The following is a 15,854-nucleotide window of genomic DNA, read 5'->3' as shown; positions in this document are numbered from 1 at the left end:
TCTCTCTCTTAAATAAATAAATAAATAAATAAATAAATAAATAAATAAATAAATAAATAAAATTTAAAAAAAAATAGAAGCTGTTTTGGCAACAACTTCTCATGTACTGATTCTCCAACTAGAATACTTCCCCGTGTTACTTATAGTTCTTCTGAGATGTTGAATAATTTATTTTAACCCTCCTGATCCTAAAGATACAAAACAAGGCTCAAAAAGATCGAGACTTAAATATTTTCTTGTATTTAGGCAAGTACTAAATATATGCTCTCAAATATACATGAATGATAGTTATTATAAGCATCCTCTTAGGACACATATAGTATTTAATAATATTAAATGAAAAATCTATACTCATGTTTTAGTGTTTACTGTTATTATAGTCCAACATTCAACCTACTCTTTGTTTTTTTTTAAAGATTTTTATTTATTCGATAGAGCCAGAGAGCACAAGTCGGGGGGTTGGGGGGGGGCAGCAACAAAGGAAAGGGAGAAGCAGACTCCCTGCTGAGCAGGGAGCCTGATGTGGGACTCGATCCCAGGACCCTGAGATCATGCCCTGAGCCGAAGGCAGACGCTTAACCGACTGCCAACCTACTCTTGACACATATTTATGTTAAACCAGAATTTCTGGAACTTCATTTCTTTTATTTAAATACCTTATCGATGTGTACTGGATAATCACTTGAAACCAGATTCTGACATCTTTCTCGATTTCCAATCATCTTTCTGAATTCGAAGAGTCTATTATGATAAGGGGGGAGAAAGGAAAAATTCAATATGCCCATTGTATTGAGAGTGTATAATGCTGAAAAATTTGCAAGTCCAATTTATAAGCCATGTCAAAATTTAATTTGAATCATTAGAGAAAAAGATGAGGCTATTGGTTTTTATTCAAGCTGGACATTTTGTCTCATAAAATATGTGAGAAATATCATTGTTCAGAAAGCAGTTAACATATACAAGACTCAAAATTAAAGCCATAAATCCTGAAAATTCATTTTCTTAAGTCCAGATATTTCCATGAGCTACAGTATAGCTCAGTTTATTGTTATTACAAATTCAAGTTACCCGAGGAAGCTCGGTCCCTGGAAACTCTAAGCAACTTAAAAATAATTAAAGTTAAAAATCTAGCTTGTATATAAGAGCTCTTTATTTTTAATTTTATTTAATTTTAAAATTACTTTTAAAATAGTTCAATTTATGATTATACGGTTTAAAACTTAAGAGAAATAATTAAAAAGACAACCGACAAAAGGAAATAATTACGTTTCATATACTTCAATGCTTAATTTGCCAGTCACTTTATATTTATAGTAAAGGATTTTATCACTGAAAAACAATTTTAAATGTTTACTACAACAAATTTAGAATAAGCGAATTTGGAAAAAAAAAAATGCTTACCTTTTGAGATCTTCTGGCCTCCCCCATCCTCTGATAAAAAGTTTTGTGAGGAGAAGTCTCCGGTATAGAATATCTAACTTGCTCACACCCATTAGTAAATAAACATCTATGAAACAAGATTTAAAATGACTTTGAAGTATTTTATTTTAGGCAGCAGGTCAATTTCCTAACCATCTCTTTAAATATCAGGTAAAAATTAAAGATTGATCTACTCTCTTTGCAACTTTCAAATATATAATATATATTTTTAACTATAGTTACCATGCTGTACATTACATCCCCAGAACTATTTATCTTATAGATCTTAGAAGTACTCATCACAAGAAAAAAATCTGTAACTCTGTTAGGTGATGGATGTTAAACTTATTGTGCTAATCATTTCACAATATATACATCTATCAAATCATTATGCTGTAAACTTTAAACTAATACAATGTTATATATTAACTATACATCAATAACACTGGAGAAAAAATTAGACTGAGATTAAACTATGTACCTTGAATTTATTCTCTTGGATATAGATATAGAAAAAAGAACTGGGATGAAAGTCGAGAAGATGAACTCTGTACTCCTTTAGGGCAGGATCTTCCCATCCTCAGCACAGTGACTAACAGTAACACTCAGTATTTATTGGATAACAATTGTAGTGGCTATTACTTACGTAGTACTGTATTATCTGCCAGGCACCATTTTGTAAAACTACACACACTCACACACCCACCCACCCACCCACACACACACTCCTGTTTAAACCTCCCAGCAACTTTATGAAAAAGGATCTATTACCCCAAGATGAGGAAACTAAGCCACAGAGAAAATAGGTGATTTATCTAAGGTCACACAGCTAGTGGTAGGCTGAGCTAGAACTGAATCCCTGGCATACAGTGAGATCTAACTACTATTCTACACTGCCTGTCTACCACATTAGAGTGCATGAAAAGTAATAATTAAGCAATGCTAATATGTTGTAGCACTTTTCTATTTTTTCCAAATATTTCTAAATTTTTTTTTGGTTTTTGATTTTTTTTTTAAATATCTGCCTCTGTCTTTTCAAATTGAATGGTGTAGTTCTGACTTGTGGGCAAAACCTGATTCAGTTTCAGGGTTTATTCTACTTAGAAAAATGGAAAATAGTGAGCTTTAATGAGTACTTATCTATTATTTTGATTGTTCTCATGGAACCACCACTTATGTTTTATACTTTTGCTCTTTGATCTGTAACAAAATACAAGTTTAACTTAATGCTCCTCTTTGTTTACATAGGTATACAATCTAATCCACCATCCAACTGGGCTGGCACTTTATTGTTTTTATGACTGGAGCAGCAAAACCAAATCCTTCATATTGCCTCTCTCACAACTCTCAGGACCAAGAACAAGCATTTACTAGATAAGGTACTTGTTAAGCAATATAATCTATAGTATTTAGTATTTTTTAATACCACCCAACTCTCTTTTTCCCAATTCCCATGTGTTAGTCAATTTTTATTCTTGATAAAAATTTGGTTGTGGCATAATCTTGCTAAGGAAAATAACCCATAATGTATATCCAGCTTTGTTTATACTACTTATATCACCATCATAAATAAACAAACTGGTATTCTGATTATTAGATGACAATGAATTATCATCAATTAGTTCCCCAAAGCTAAACCATTCTAGGATGGCCTAACACAAACTTAAGTTTCTGAACTTTTAAGAATATTACTTTTTTTCATGTAAGCAAGAAGTATTTATTAAATGCTTACTATATGCCAAGAATTATTTTAGGCCCTGTGTTATAAGATGACCAAGGCACATTCTTCCTCTCACAGATCTTATTATTATTATTTTTTAAAGATTTTATTTATTTATTTGACAGAGACAGAGACAGTGAGAGCAGGAACACAAGCAGGGGGAGTGGGAGAGGGAGAAGCAGGCTTCCTGCTGAGCCGGGAGCCCGATGTGGGACTCGATCCCAGGACCCTGGGATCATGACCTGAGCCGAAGGCAGTCGCTTAACCAACTGAGCCACCCAGGCGCCCACAGATCTTATATTTTAGTGGAGGAAAACAAATTACCAAAAAAAATAAGCAAAGAATAGATAATGACAACACTATAATGATAATATAACAAGAGAGTGTGATAAATACCAGAAGGCTCCTTTTTTTTAAAATTTTTCTTAAAGATTTTATTTATTTATTTGACAGAGAAAGACACAGCGAGAGAGGGAACACAAGCAGGGAGAGTGCGAGAGGGAGAAGCAGGCTTCCCGCCAAGCAGGGAGCCCGATGTGGGGCTCGATCCCAGGACCCTGGGATCATGACCTGAGTGGAAGGCAGATGCTTAATGACTGAGCCACCCAGGCACCCCCAGAAGGCTCCTTTGATAGTCGGAAAAAGTCCCACTTAACCAAAGAGGTAACATTTAAGGCAAGACCTATATAACATTAAGATGCTGGCCAAGACTTTAAACTGTAAATCTCATTAAAATCCATACTTCCTGAAGTCTACTCATGGACAATATTCCAATGAAATATGTAAAAACTATCTAGTCGTTAGGTAAAGGTAAAGCACAGGAACAAATAATTAATGTAAGAGGAAATGCAAGAGAAAATGATCACATAAGTCTCTATTTGCTAATTCAAAGATGCTCACTGTAACATTTTAAAATTCAAACAATACAGAAGTAGGTAGAGTAAAAAAAGGGAAGAATAATCTTGTTTCCATTACCTCCAATTCTACTTTTCAGAGATATTTAGTACTAACAGTGTGGAATCTTTTCTTGTTGACATTATTTACTTACCTATACAAACTTTAAAAAAAAACTTACTAATTACAGGGGCGCCTGGGTGGCTCAGTCGTTAAGGGTCTGCCTTCAGCTCAGGTCATGATCCCAGGGTCCTGGGATCAAGCCCCACATCGGGCTCCCTGCTCAGTGGGGAGCCTGCTTCTCTCTTTCCCACTCCCTCTGCTTGTGTTCCCTCTCTTGCTGTGTCTCTCTCTGTCAAATAAATAAATAAAATCTTTAAAAAAAAAAAAACTTACTAGTTACATTTTTGGCAGTATTTAACAACATAAAAATATACAGTATAGGAGCACCTGGGTGGTTCAGTTTGTTGAGTATCCAACTCTTGGTTTTAGCTCAGGTCATGATCTTGGGGTTGCGGGATTGAGCGCCGCAACTGGCTCCATGCTCAGCACAGAGTCTGCTTGAGATTCTCTCTCTCTCCTTCTCCCCCTCCCCCCTGCTCCCACTCTCTTTCTCTCTCTCTCAAATAAATAATCTTTCAAAAAATATATATAAATATATACATATATATACAGAGTAAAGATGAGAAGTCTCTCTTCTTTACTTCTAAGTTTCTTCTCCTCCTAAAAGGTAAACACTGTATTTAATGCTGTATACCCGTGACCTCTATCCATTTATACATGTACATATATTTTAGGAGTTTCTGGTGTGTTTGTTTTTAAACTTTTACAAAAGAGACCAACTTCATTGTTTGTCTTCTTCCAATGTTGTTCTGCACGCTGCTGATTTATAGGACTGCCTCATTTTTTTCTATTAAGTGATGAGCTTAGGGGCGCCTGGGTGGCTCAGTCATTTAGCGTCTGCCTTTGGCTCAGGTCACGATCCCGGGGTCCTGGGATCGAGCCCCGCATCGGGCTCCCCGCTCTGCAGGAAGCCTGCTTCTCCCTCTCCCATTCCCCCTGCTTGTGTTCCCTCTCTCGCTGTGTCTCTCTCTGTCAAATAAATAAATAAAATCTTAAAAAAAAAAAAAAAAGAGATGAGCTTAGCCCATTTATATTTATCACTATGGTATTTTTTGGGTTTAGTTCTTTTAGACTTTTGGTTTTGAGTTTTCATTTTTAAAAAATTATTCACATTTGTTTTACATTTTAGTGTATATAAGTTTGAAAGAGATATATTTAAAGTTCAATATGTCATAATGGCTAAGAGCATACACTCTTCCCTGGGTTGAATCCTCTACCATGTGACTTTGAGCAAGTCACTTATCCTTTCTGTGAGTCATCTGTAAAATGGGAATAATAACAGTACTTACCCCTTAGGATTGGTATGAGAAGTAAATGAATTACCATTTATGAAGCATTTAAACAGTACTTTGCAAATTTAAGTGCTATACCTATGACTAATAGCAACAATATTATTGATTATCCTTACTGTGGGGTCTCCCAATCAAATGGGGGGGCCATCAAATGTGGGGTGATCCAATCAGGTAGAGGCTGGGGGTACAGGTGGTGAAAGAATTCACCCAAGGCAGAATAACAGAGATAAAAGTTTACGGAAGTGGCCAGCAGGACAGCAAAGCGAAGACTGTCTGCCACAAGACAGTGGTGGGAGGCCACAGTTTGAGGGCAAAGTGAGGGAGTACAGGGAAGTATGGAATTTTCCCTTTTTTGGTAATCTTACTAAGGTAATCTTAGGTAATCAAGCACGGGGCCTGGGGGAGCAGAGTGGGGAGAGGGAGAGGAAGAGAGAGAATCTCAAGCAGACTCCCGCTGAGTGCAGAGCCCCAAGCAGGGCTTGATCCCAGGACCCTGAGATCATGACCTGAGCAGAAATCAAGAGTGGGATGCTTAACTGACTGAACCACTCAGGCGGCCCAACTAATTCCTATTTTTTAAATCTAGAAATCTTCGGGGCACCTGGGTGGCTCAGTCAGTTAAGTGTCTGCCTTCAGCTCAGGTCATGATCTTTGAGTCCTAGGATGGGGCCCCACAGTCGGCTCCATGCTCAGCAGGGAGTTTGCTTCTCCCTCTCCCTCTGCCCCGACCCCCGGCTCATGCACTCTCTCTCTCAAATAAATAAATAATCTTTAAAAAAATCTAGAAATCTTCTATAAACTTAGATCTAGCTCTAAAACCTATATCCCATTTTTAAAACCCCTTTCAAGCAGCTCTTACAAGTGTTGTTTTAGTGTCTGAACGTCTATAATGAGTTTTCCATATACATCCCATTTGTGTTTGTCATAACTTATAAAATATCCTTTTTGTAATGTAACCAATAGTATGTTCAATCCATATATTAACTTAGTAACACTGTTATTATTATTTTTTTAGTCTTTCCATCCAGAGTTTTACTTCCTCCATTAATATTTTATTCTATCCTTTAAGTATTTTTATGACGCATGTTACATGACTAACAAAATATTTAGTATTTGTGATAACTACTATGAATAGGATTCCTTTTTCCTTATACTTTCTCTTTAGATTAATAATACTATTTCCTAAGAAAACAGTTTATTCTAGATTTTTTCCTTTAATCCCACAACTTCTGTATTAGAATTGCATTCCAGGAATGAGTATATCAAATACTTAAGGGGAGATTTATTCTTCTGTGATGGGATATGCATCTCTCCACCATACCATGTTATTCCTCCAATTTCTTACAAGCTAAGCCATATCAGAAACCCAAGATCACAAGTCATAAAGCGAAAAAGTTCTATGCATGTTACGAACTTTCAGGACTACACTTCTTAATCTACTATCCTAAGGATTTTTATAAGCCTGCCTTTAAAACAGATTTGTGATTTTATCTGATTAATATTTTTCTAAGGTATCTTTAATAATATACCTAATTAGGAGAGAATAATGATTTGAAAATTAAAAAAAAAGCTAAAGAATATTTTTAAAAGTAATCTGTACTAAATATATCCAATTACAAAATGATACATTGTAGAATTCTGCATGGAAAAATATTAAATAAATGACATAAACATAAAATCTTAGTGTCTGTTGTAACAAGTTTAAAAATAGTATCTCAAAAGAACAATGTTTTTTTTTAATTTTTTTTTTTTTTAAGATTTTATTTATTTATTTGAGAGAGAGAGAATGAGAGACAGAGAGCATGAGAGGGAGGAGGGTCAGAGGGAGAAGCAGACTCCCCGCTGAGCAGGGAGCCCGATGCGGGACTTGATCCTGGGACTCCAGGATCATGACCTGAGCCGAAGGCAGTCACTTAACCAACTGAGCCACCCAGGCGCCCTCAAAAGAACAATGTTATAAATAGAATAGAGGAGAGATCCTGCAAACTCTTCTATAAAAGGGTAGATAGTAAATATTATAGGCTTTGCAAGCCAAGAGGTGAAATCAAAGGTATTGTGTAGGTGCATAAAAATCACAAAAAAAGAAAACTAATATTCACATAATTTTTACTGAGGAAATTTAAAATATAATAATAATAATAAGCAATCTTTTGTAATATAGGTCTAGAAATGAGAGGAGTAAAAGTTTTTTCTTGGGATTTTGTGTAATGGAGGTTCAAAGTTAGTGCCCTTATCACTAAATTGAGTACTAATGTTCATGTGTAAAAACTATTCTTAGTTTATGGGCCATACAAAAGCAGGCAGGTTGGCCCATAGGCCATAGTTTGCTGACCCATGGGCTAGAAAAACCAAATAAATCATAGATATGTCACAAATGCCACAATAATGTCACAAATGCAAAAATACAACTATAAAACACTACATTAAAATGATAAATTATCCAATCCTATAAAATGGTATAGGTAAAATGTAAATATTGATTTTAAAAGAATTAAACATGTCACAAGGTAGACCTAAAATTAGTATTCTATCTAAAACAAACATTAGTTATTTAATTAGCTGTGTTTTGTCTGCCTTCTTAAAATTTGTAATTTGGTAGCTAAAAGGTGGAAAAAACCCACGTGTCTGTCAATGGATGAATAGATAAGCAAAATGTGGGGTATACATACAATGGAATATTATTCAGCCTTAAAAAGGAATGAAATTCTAACATATGCTACAATGTGGAAGAACCTTGAGGACATTACGCTAAGTGAAACAAGCCAGTCACAAAAAGACAAATACTGTATGATTCTACTTATATGAGGTTCCTAGAGCAGCCAGATTCATAAACAGAAAGCAGAATGGTGGTTACCAGGGGCTGAGGGGACAGGAAAAGGGGTGGGTATTGTCTAATGTGTAGAGAGTTTTGGTTTTGCAAGATGAAGAGTTCTACAGATGAAGGGTGGTAATGTTTGCACAACAGTATGACTGAACTTAATACCACTAAACTGTACCCTTAAAAATGGTTAAGATGGTAAATTTTACCACAGTAAAAATAATGGAAAAATTAAGAAACTGGAGTTAATTTGATAGTCTCTTTACAAAATTCTTCAGAAGTTAATTTCTTTCCCTCTTGGTAACTTTCTCAGTAAGTATAAGTAGTTCATTATCCTACTGATCTAAGAACAGAACTCAAAGCATGTATTATTCTCTTCAAAAAAATGCTACGGCATAATTTAAATATCTAAACACCTCACTAACGCCTTTAAATAGAAGAATTTGAAGAATAGACCTCTTTGTTTCCCCCATCCTCTCAATTCCCCTTTCTTGAGGATTAGTTTCCAAGAATCCAGCCTACATGGGTTTTCTGCTTTAGGGTCTCATCTAGCTTCAATCAAGGTGTCAGCTGGGCTGTATTCTCATCTGGAAGCTTGACTGGAGAAAAACTTGCTTACAAGCCCACTCAGCTTGTTAGCAGAATTCATTTCTTCACAGCTATAGGCCTGAGAGTTTCAGTATTTTACTATTTGTCAGCCAGAGGCCAATCTGAGCTCTTAGGGACTATCCATGGTTCCCTACCAGGTGACTCTCTCCATAGACGTTCACAAAAGGGCAGCTTACCTCTTCAAGGCCAACAGGAGAGTGAGACTGAGTGTTCTAGCAAGGCAGAGTCTAATATAACTTAATGTAACCATGGGAGCGTCATCCCATCAACTCTGCCATATAACATTTCATCATCATGGGCCATTTATTTTCTCTATAGTGGCTGGAAAAGGATGGGGGTTAATGTCTTCCTTTGTAACATAAACACATCAATAGCAGATTCCATATTAGCATTAAAAAAATCCCAAAATTCTGGGGCGCCTGGGTGGCTCAGTTGGCTAAGCTGCTGCCTTTGGCTCAGGGCATGATCCCAAGGTCCTGGGATCGAGCCCTGCATTGGGCTCCTTGCTTAGCAGGGAGCCTGCTTCTCCCTCTCCCTCTGCCTGCTGCTCCCCCTGCTTGTGCTCTCTCTGTGTCAAATATATAAATAAAATCTTTAAAATAAATAAATAAATAACCCCAAAATTCCAACACTTGTATTTTATAGTAAGAAGAAAACTGTTCATGAAACATCCCATTTTTCTACTCAATATTCTTCTAAGATGGTAATCAAAGGCAAATATACAAAAGTAAAAAGTTCAAGAGAAGCAGGAAAGGACCTAAGAACAATGAACTTTTTGAATATTTTGTAAAGTAGCATTGTTTATTATATGTCTAAGTTGTTTAGTCATTTCTAATTTTCAACCCTATACCAGAAGAGCTTTCCAAATCACTTTAATTCCATATAATATGGGCCATAACAATCAGCACCTCAAATCTAGAGCCAGCATATTCCTTGCTATATTTACCTGCAGTAAACCACTGACCAATAAGTTACAGAAAGTAAATCAAACACACACATAACCTGCTGTAAGTTTGGCTATAGAGTTGAGGATTACAAAGAACTTCTTAAATCCCATTTCAGTCCCAAGAACAATATTAATGTCCAGGTTTTCTGGGACGTTCTAAACACGTAAGTCTAGGTAGGGCTAACTGCTATCCCGTGCCACCATGAACAGATACAAGTCCAGAGTAAAGATAACTCCAGTTCACCAAAAGAGGCACCATCTAGAGCCACATCAGATACTTAAAGCATCTACTTCAGGCTGGATTGACACCAGTGAGCTTCTGCAGAGACAGACCCATTTTTGAAGTATGTATCAAGTCAAACTGATAACAACTGTCATCTATATATATATATAAATATATTTTTTAAAGATTTTATTTATTTATTTGACAGAGAGAGACACAGCAAGAGAGGGACCACAGCAGGGGGAGTGGGAGAGGGAGAAGCAGTTCCCACCGAGCAGGGAGCCCGATGTGGGGCTTGATCCCAGGACCTTGGGATCATGACCTGAGCCAAAGGCAGACGCTTAAGAGCTGAGCCACCCAGGCGCCCCGTCATCTATATTTTTATATAGCCAATGCCAAAGGAAAACTCAAAGTACTTCTACAAAAACAAACTTCTACAAAAGTAGAAGTTCTATTACAGTGCCAAGGAATGAAGTCTTTCCTAGAAATGAGCTCTATTGCTGAAGCGGCACTCAGTATCTGTATGCCATATAGTACTTTTATCTCCTATCACTCTAATACTTAAGCATTTACACAATGCAATCCTAATTTTTTTCTGGATTCTTATCCTCATAAAGTTGATACATAAATAGGAAGTTTATTTGTTCATTTGTTTTGAAGGGTGGATATCTATTCTAAGCAGTCATCTAAGGAAATTCAACAGGTGATTGTCTCATATCCTCATGTGAAACATTTAGCAAATAATCTAATCTCTTTTCAAACTTAGTTCTTCTTTTCCATGGCTTTTAAGAAAGTAATCATGATTTTTAAAACATTTCTTAAATGTTTACTTTGTTTAGGTGCACTGTTCCTAAGAAATGATTTTTTTCTTTCTTTTTTTCCCTATGGTACAATACACAGAGCTTATTTAGATTTCACCTTTTTTTTTTTAAGATTTTATTTATTTATTTGACAGAGAGAGACACAGCGAGAGAGGGAACACAAGCAGGGGGAGTGGCAGAGGGAGAAGCAGGCTTCCTGCTTCCTGCTGGGGCTCGATCCCAGGACCCCAGGATCATGACCTGAGCCGAAGGCAGATGCTTAACGACTGAGCCACCCAGGCGCCCCTAGATTTCACCAGTTTTACACACTCATTCCATATACTTTCGTGGTCTAAAGCCATCACTTGGAGGTGGCAATGGAAAATAGCAGTGTCAGAAGACCTGGGTTCCTTCACTAGCTATGTGACCTTGATGCCACCTTAATCTATAAAAGGGGAATAATAACTGGCCTACTATACACACAGTTGCAAATTATTCGATTTATATAAAAATTGATCACCTGTTTTAATATATTTTAAGAGATACAGGAGGGGCGCCTGGGTGGCTCAGTGGTTAAGCGTCTGCCTTCGGCTCAGGTCATGATCCCAGAGTCCTGGGATCAAGCCCCGCATCGGGCTCCCTGCTCGTCCGGGAGCCTGCTTCTCCCTCTCCCACTCCCCCTGCTTGTGTTCCCCTCTCTCGCTGTGTCTCTCTCTGTCAAATATATAAAATCTTAAAAAAAAAAAAAAAGAGATACAGGAAAAGATTCTTCTTAAAATTCTTTTCATAGTAAGGCTGCTGGTGAAAAAGCACAGGCTTTACATTCAGGAGTCCTGTGTTTCTTGGATTCTTGCTTTGTTACTTATTTGTGGTGTGACCCTAGGAAAATGAACTATTCTCCATGCTTTCGCTTTCCTTGTATGCTTGACACAATCCCAACTCAGAAGACTGTTGTAGGGATTAAATGAGGCAAATCAATAAGCACTCACTCAACATATATTCATCTAGCAATTATTCTGCTTGGTGCAATCCTGATTAAAAGTCCCTTTGTGAAATACACACACACACACACACACATGCCAGACTTAGGGGATTAGAAGTCAATGATACATTAAAGCAACATTATGGCAAAAAAATATATATTAATTTTTTTTTAACCTATATACCTTCTTGGAACCAGTCATAGGAATCTGATAAGTTTTTTGAGCTGTTAGAAACAAATTTGCAAGACTGAATCCAAGCACAAATATATCAGGTCTGGATTCAGAAAACAGTTCTGAACTAACAGAAAACACATTTCAAATTTAGCTGCTCACGAGTGGAATGTCCCTGACAGGATACACACAAGAAGGTCACAAACAAGACAAAGGTTACAAGTGATGGCACATACTACACAACAGATAACTAATATAGGGTCTGGCATAGGTAACTGCTTATAAATATTGGTTGAAAGAATTGAATTGAGTCCCAACTCTGCCACTTTCAGTCCAAGTGACTCTGGGTAAGTTGTCAACTTCTCTGAATCTTAGTTCTCTATAAAATAGAAATATGTCTGCATTATCTATCTCATAGGAAAGTTGTAATCAAGTGAGATCACATGAGAATGTACTAGCACTAATAAAACAATTATGACTACTGCTACCAACTACCTTACAAGCCTACTTGTAGAAAAGTAACATGTTAATATGTAAGCACCAGAAAGAGACAGCATCAAGACCTACTGAAACAAACAAACAAAAAAACACAAGTTTTTTCTAAAAATGGCATTTTCTTTATGATGAAAGGTGCTGGTCACTGCTAAATTGGTGCTGGGCCTTTTCTAACCCCTAGATTACAGCAGCAGCGTCTGCTAGTGGTATCTTGCAAGACTGAATCCCCCAGTAGGCGCAGGAGAGAGTGAGATGCCGATCTGAGGATCCCCAGATTAGAACAAGGCACTACAGGGAAGGTAGTTAGCCTTTGTAGTTAGCCGAGCGAGAAAACCAACAGCGCCAAGACAATTCCACCTTCCACGGGGATTAGAGACCGCCCGCCAGCCTAACTCACTCGGGTCGGCCAAAGCGCGCCCTAAAACCCCGCTTCGTCCAGCGCCCGGGACCGCCGCGTCTCCCGCCAAGCCCTGCGTCCCCCGTCCCTGCCTCCTGGCACGTACGCAGTGTGTCGAGAGGCTCGGGGACCGCGGCCTGGACCGGCTACTTACTCACTGTCCGTTCTTAGGGCACCTGCTGTCCAGCCAGCAGAGCCTCCTGGCGCTGTCCTTTCCCTGGCTCCCAGGGCTTGCCTTCCGTCGGAGCCACAAATGCAGTGACAGCAACCTCTCCAGGAACCCAAGAATGAGAGGCCCAGACAGCCAAGCCTAGAGAGAGGGACGAGCCCGGGGCGGGGCAGCCGTTTAGACACGCCCTGAACCCTCCCCGGTTGTCTCCCAAGCAGTCCCGGGTGGCCGAGAAACGCGGACCTCAGGAGGAGGGCTAGGACACAGGGCCCCGCCCCTGATTTCTTCCCGCCCGGCGCGCTCCGGACTCCCCCGCGACTCTCTCTCTGACCTCGGGGCGCTCCGCCCACTTCCAGTTGCCGGGCACGCACGCGCACTTGCTGACTTGTTTTGACAGCTTTGGCCAACTGGGATGGGAGGGAGCAGGAGGTGTCGCGAGAGTTGGCCTCACACCGCCTCGTGGGCGGCGTAACCATGGCGAGCTTGGGGATCGAGGCAGAGCAAGAGCCACTCTTAGGCGACCGCACAGCCGGAAGCAGGTGAGCGGATGTTGGGGGAAGGCCCCCTCACCTTCCTGCACTATTGCCACTGGCCCCTTTCCCGGCGTCAGCCTCACGGGCCCGAACGTGGGATTCAGGGCGGCGGGAGGCTGTGGCCGGTCGCGCGAGACCGGGTGATGTGCTCCTGCTGCCGAGGAAAGAGATTTCGTCGCGCGGCGCGATGAGCCAGCGAGTTCTGGTGAAGGTGTTAGAGAAATTCACACTGCCTCTTGGCCCTTCACTGCCAACAGTGTCGCGGCCATTAAACCACCGCATTCTGCGTCCCTCTACGGAGCTCATCAGTTTACACGTTTCACAAAAGTTCCGAAATGATGGTTTTAATCGATACTTGAAGAAACCTCTCTTACTATTGACTTAATTGCGTGATAACTTTTTGATACTTCGTTAGCAAGTAAACCTGTACAAAACGAGCATACCTTTCTCCTATGCCAAACATATAAAGACTAATTTCTTAGCGTTTAAGGATGAACTGTACTTCGACCCTTATATTTCTGGTTATTTTGATCCTACTTTATGGACAGTAATTCAGAATTGTTCAGTTTGTCTCTTACTACTTAGTTAAGTAACTATTTTTGTCTTTAGGAAAACGGAATTAAATATTATTGTGTTTGAAACAATTTATCAAGTAAATTAATACACAGTTAAGCTGTCAACGACCATGTTAATTTTTGCACATTTGTCTCTCTTAAGCACCAAACTTTCATTTTAACCACTTTGTTTGAAACTCTTTTGGGCAGTGTATTTCTCTGGTCCCCGATTTACTAAACGGAATATATGTATTGCAATTTTATCTATATTTTATCTTGAGATCAATACAATTATTATCAATCCGAAATATTCCATAATACAGGGATGTACTCAGGGCCTACTGAGACATTTTGGACTATTTGCTTCTATACTAGTTTATTTTACACAATTTTTTTTTTAAGATTTTATTTATTTATTTGAGAGAGAGCATGAGCAGGGTGAAGGGCAGAGGGAGAAGCAGATTTCCCCACTGAGCAGGGAGCCCATTGCTGGGATCATTACCTGAGCCTGAGGCAGATGCTTTAACCTACTGAGCCACCCAGGCGCCCTTTACTTTCTTTCACTTTCTTACTAATTTATACACTTGCTACACGTTTAAAGTTTTATGTCTGCTTTTCTACCTATTCTGTTGCTGGCAGACTATTCCTCATCATGTTTTGTTATGTATTGACAATCCCTGTTTTTGTTGCTGTCAGCAGCCTCTCTTCTCCCAACTTTATTTTGAAATTTCTAGTTTGCTTCTGCTTTGAAAACCATTTCTAAGCTTAATAGAATTATGTGCAGTTAGAACATGGAAGCTATGACTAAGGACTAACCATCTCTCTTAGGTGCATGTGCTTCAGTGCATAGACTTTGTGACATTTGGATTTCTCAAAGTTCTTTTTGCTTCTACCTGGTTCTTGACTATTTTTCAGATAAATTCAGGATCCTTGAGTTAATAGTTGGATGTGGTCTTACGGTATATATTCTGTCACCATGTCCAAATAAATCTACTTTAAAAAAGGAATTCTTTTTCTTACTCTTTTTTTTTTAAAGATTTTATTTATTTATTAATTTGACAGCAAGAGAGACACAGCAAGAGAGGGAACACAAGAAGGGGGAGTGGGAGAGGGAGAAGCAGGCTTCCCACGGAGCAGGAAGCCCCAGGAGGGGCTTGATCCCAGGACCCTGGGATCATAACCTGAGCCAAAGGCAGATGCCCAATGACTGAGCTGCCCAGGCACCCCTCTTTTTCTTACTCTTATGTACTCTTATGCTTCAGTTATGTCTGAGTGATTGTTTGAGGCTCATTAGGGTGCATCTAAATTCAGATGTTCTGTCCATAAACAATACTTGATTGAGGTTCTAGATTTAGCATTTTAAAAATAAGGGTGTATTTTTTAAATAAGGTGTATTTTGGGGTGCCTGGGTGGCTCAGCCAGTTAAGCATCTGCCTTCGGCTCAGGTCATGATCCCAGGATCCTGGGATCGAGCCCCGCATCGGGCTCCCTGCTCCGTGGGGAGCCTGCTTCTCCCTCTCCCACTTCCCCTGCTTGTGTTCCTTCTCTCGCTGTCTCTCTTGCTGTCAAATAAATAAGATCTTAAAAAAAAATAAAAATAATAAGGGTGTATTTTAAGAATAATACAATAAGCATACTGTGTTTTAAAACGTAGATTCGGGCTCAGATGGTTAAGCGCCTGCCTTTGGCTCAGGGCATGATCTCTAGG

The 15,854-nt window shown here is 38.9% G+C and overlaps 2 protein-coding genes across 5 annotated transcripts in view; one reads left to right on the top strand and one right to left on the bottom strand.

Moving 5' to 3' along the window:
• Positions 1-13,265, bottom strand: part of ABHD18 (abhydrolase domain containing 18) — a 53,845-nt gene extending 40,580 nt beyond the window's left edge. The window contains exons 1-3 of one of the 2 annotated variants that reach the window (XM_064585049.1): positions 13,049-13,265; positions 1,402-1,507; positions 657-741 (exon numbers count right to left, since the gene is read on the bottom strand). In XM_064585049.1, the coding sequence (XP_064441119.1) occupies positions 657-741; positions 1,402-1,493 (177 nt within the window). In that variant the 5' untranslated portion in view covers positions 1,494-1,507; positions 13,049-13,265. Of the gene's footprint in view, positions 1-656; positions 742-1,401; positions 1,508-13,048 lie in introns of those variants that run through there. The other variant, XM_064585048.1, reaches the window with a different exon arrangement.
• A 177-nt stretch (positions 13,266-13,442) lies between these two features.
• Positions 13,443-15,854, top strand: part of MFSD8 (major facilitator superfamily domain containing 8) — a 39,312-nt gene continuing 36,900 nt past the window's right edge. For 2 of the 3 annotated variants that reach the window (XM_064585045.1, XM_045880475.2), the window contains exon 1: positions 13,443-13,598. In XM_064585045.1, the coding sequence (XP_064441115.1) occupies positions 13,534-13,598 (65 nt within the window). In that variant the 5' untranslated portion in view covers positions 13,443-13,533. The remainder of the gene's footprint in view (positions 13,599-15,854) is intronic. The other variant, XM_064585044.1, reaches the window with a different exon arrangement.

Source organism: Mirounga angustirostris, unplaced genomic scaffold (assembly GCF_029215605.1).
Source record: "Mirounga angustirostris isolate CCGP_5_RB_7025 unplaced genomic scaffold, mMirAng1.0.hap1 SCAF_2, whole genome shotgun sequence".
NCBI lineage: Eukaryota > Metazoa > Chordata > Mammalia > Carnivora > Phocidae > Mirounga > Mirounga angustirostris.
The sequence above is the reverse complement of the archived record's forward strand: the minus strand, read 5'-3'. Positions and strand labels throughout refer to the sequence as shown.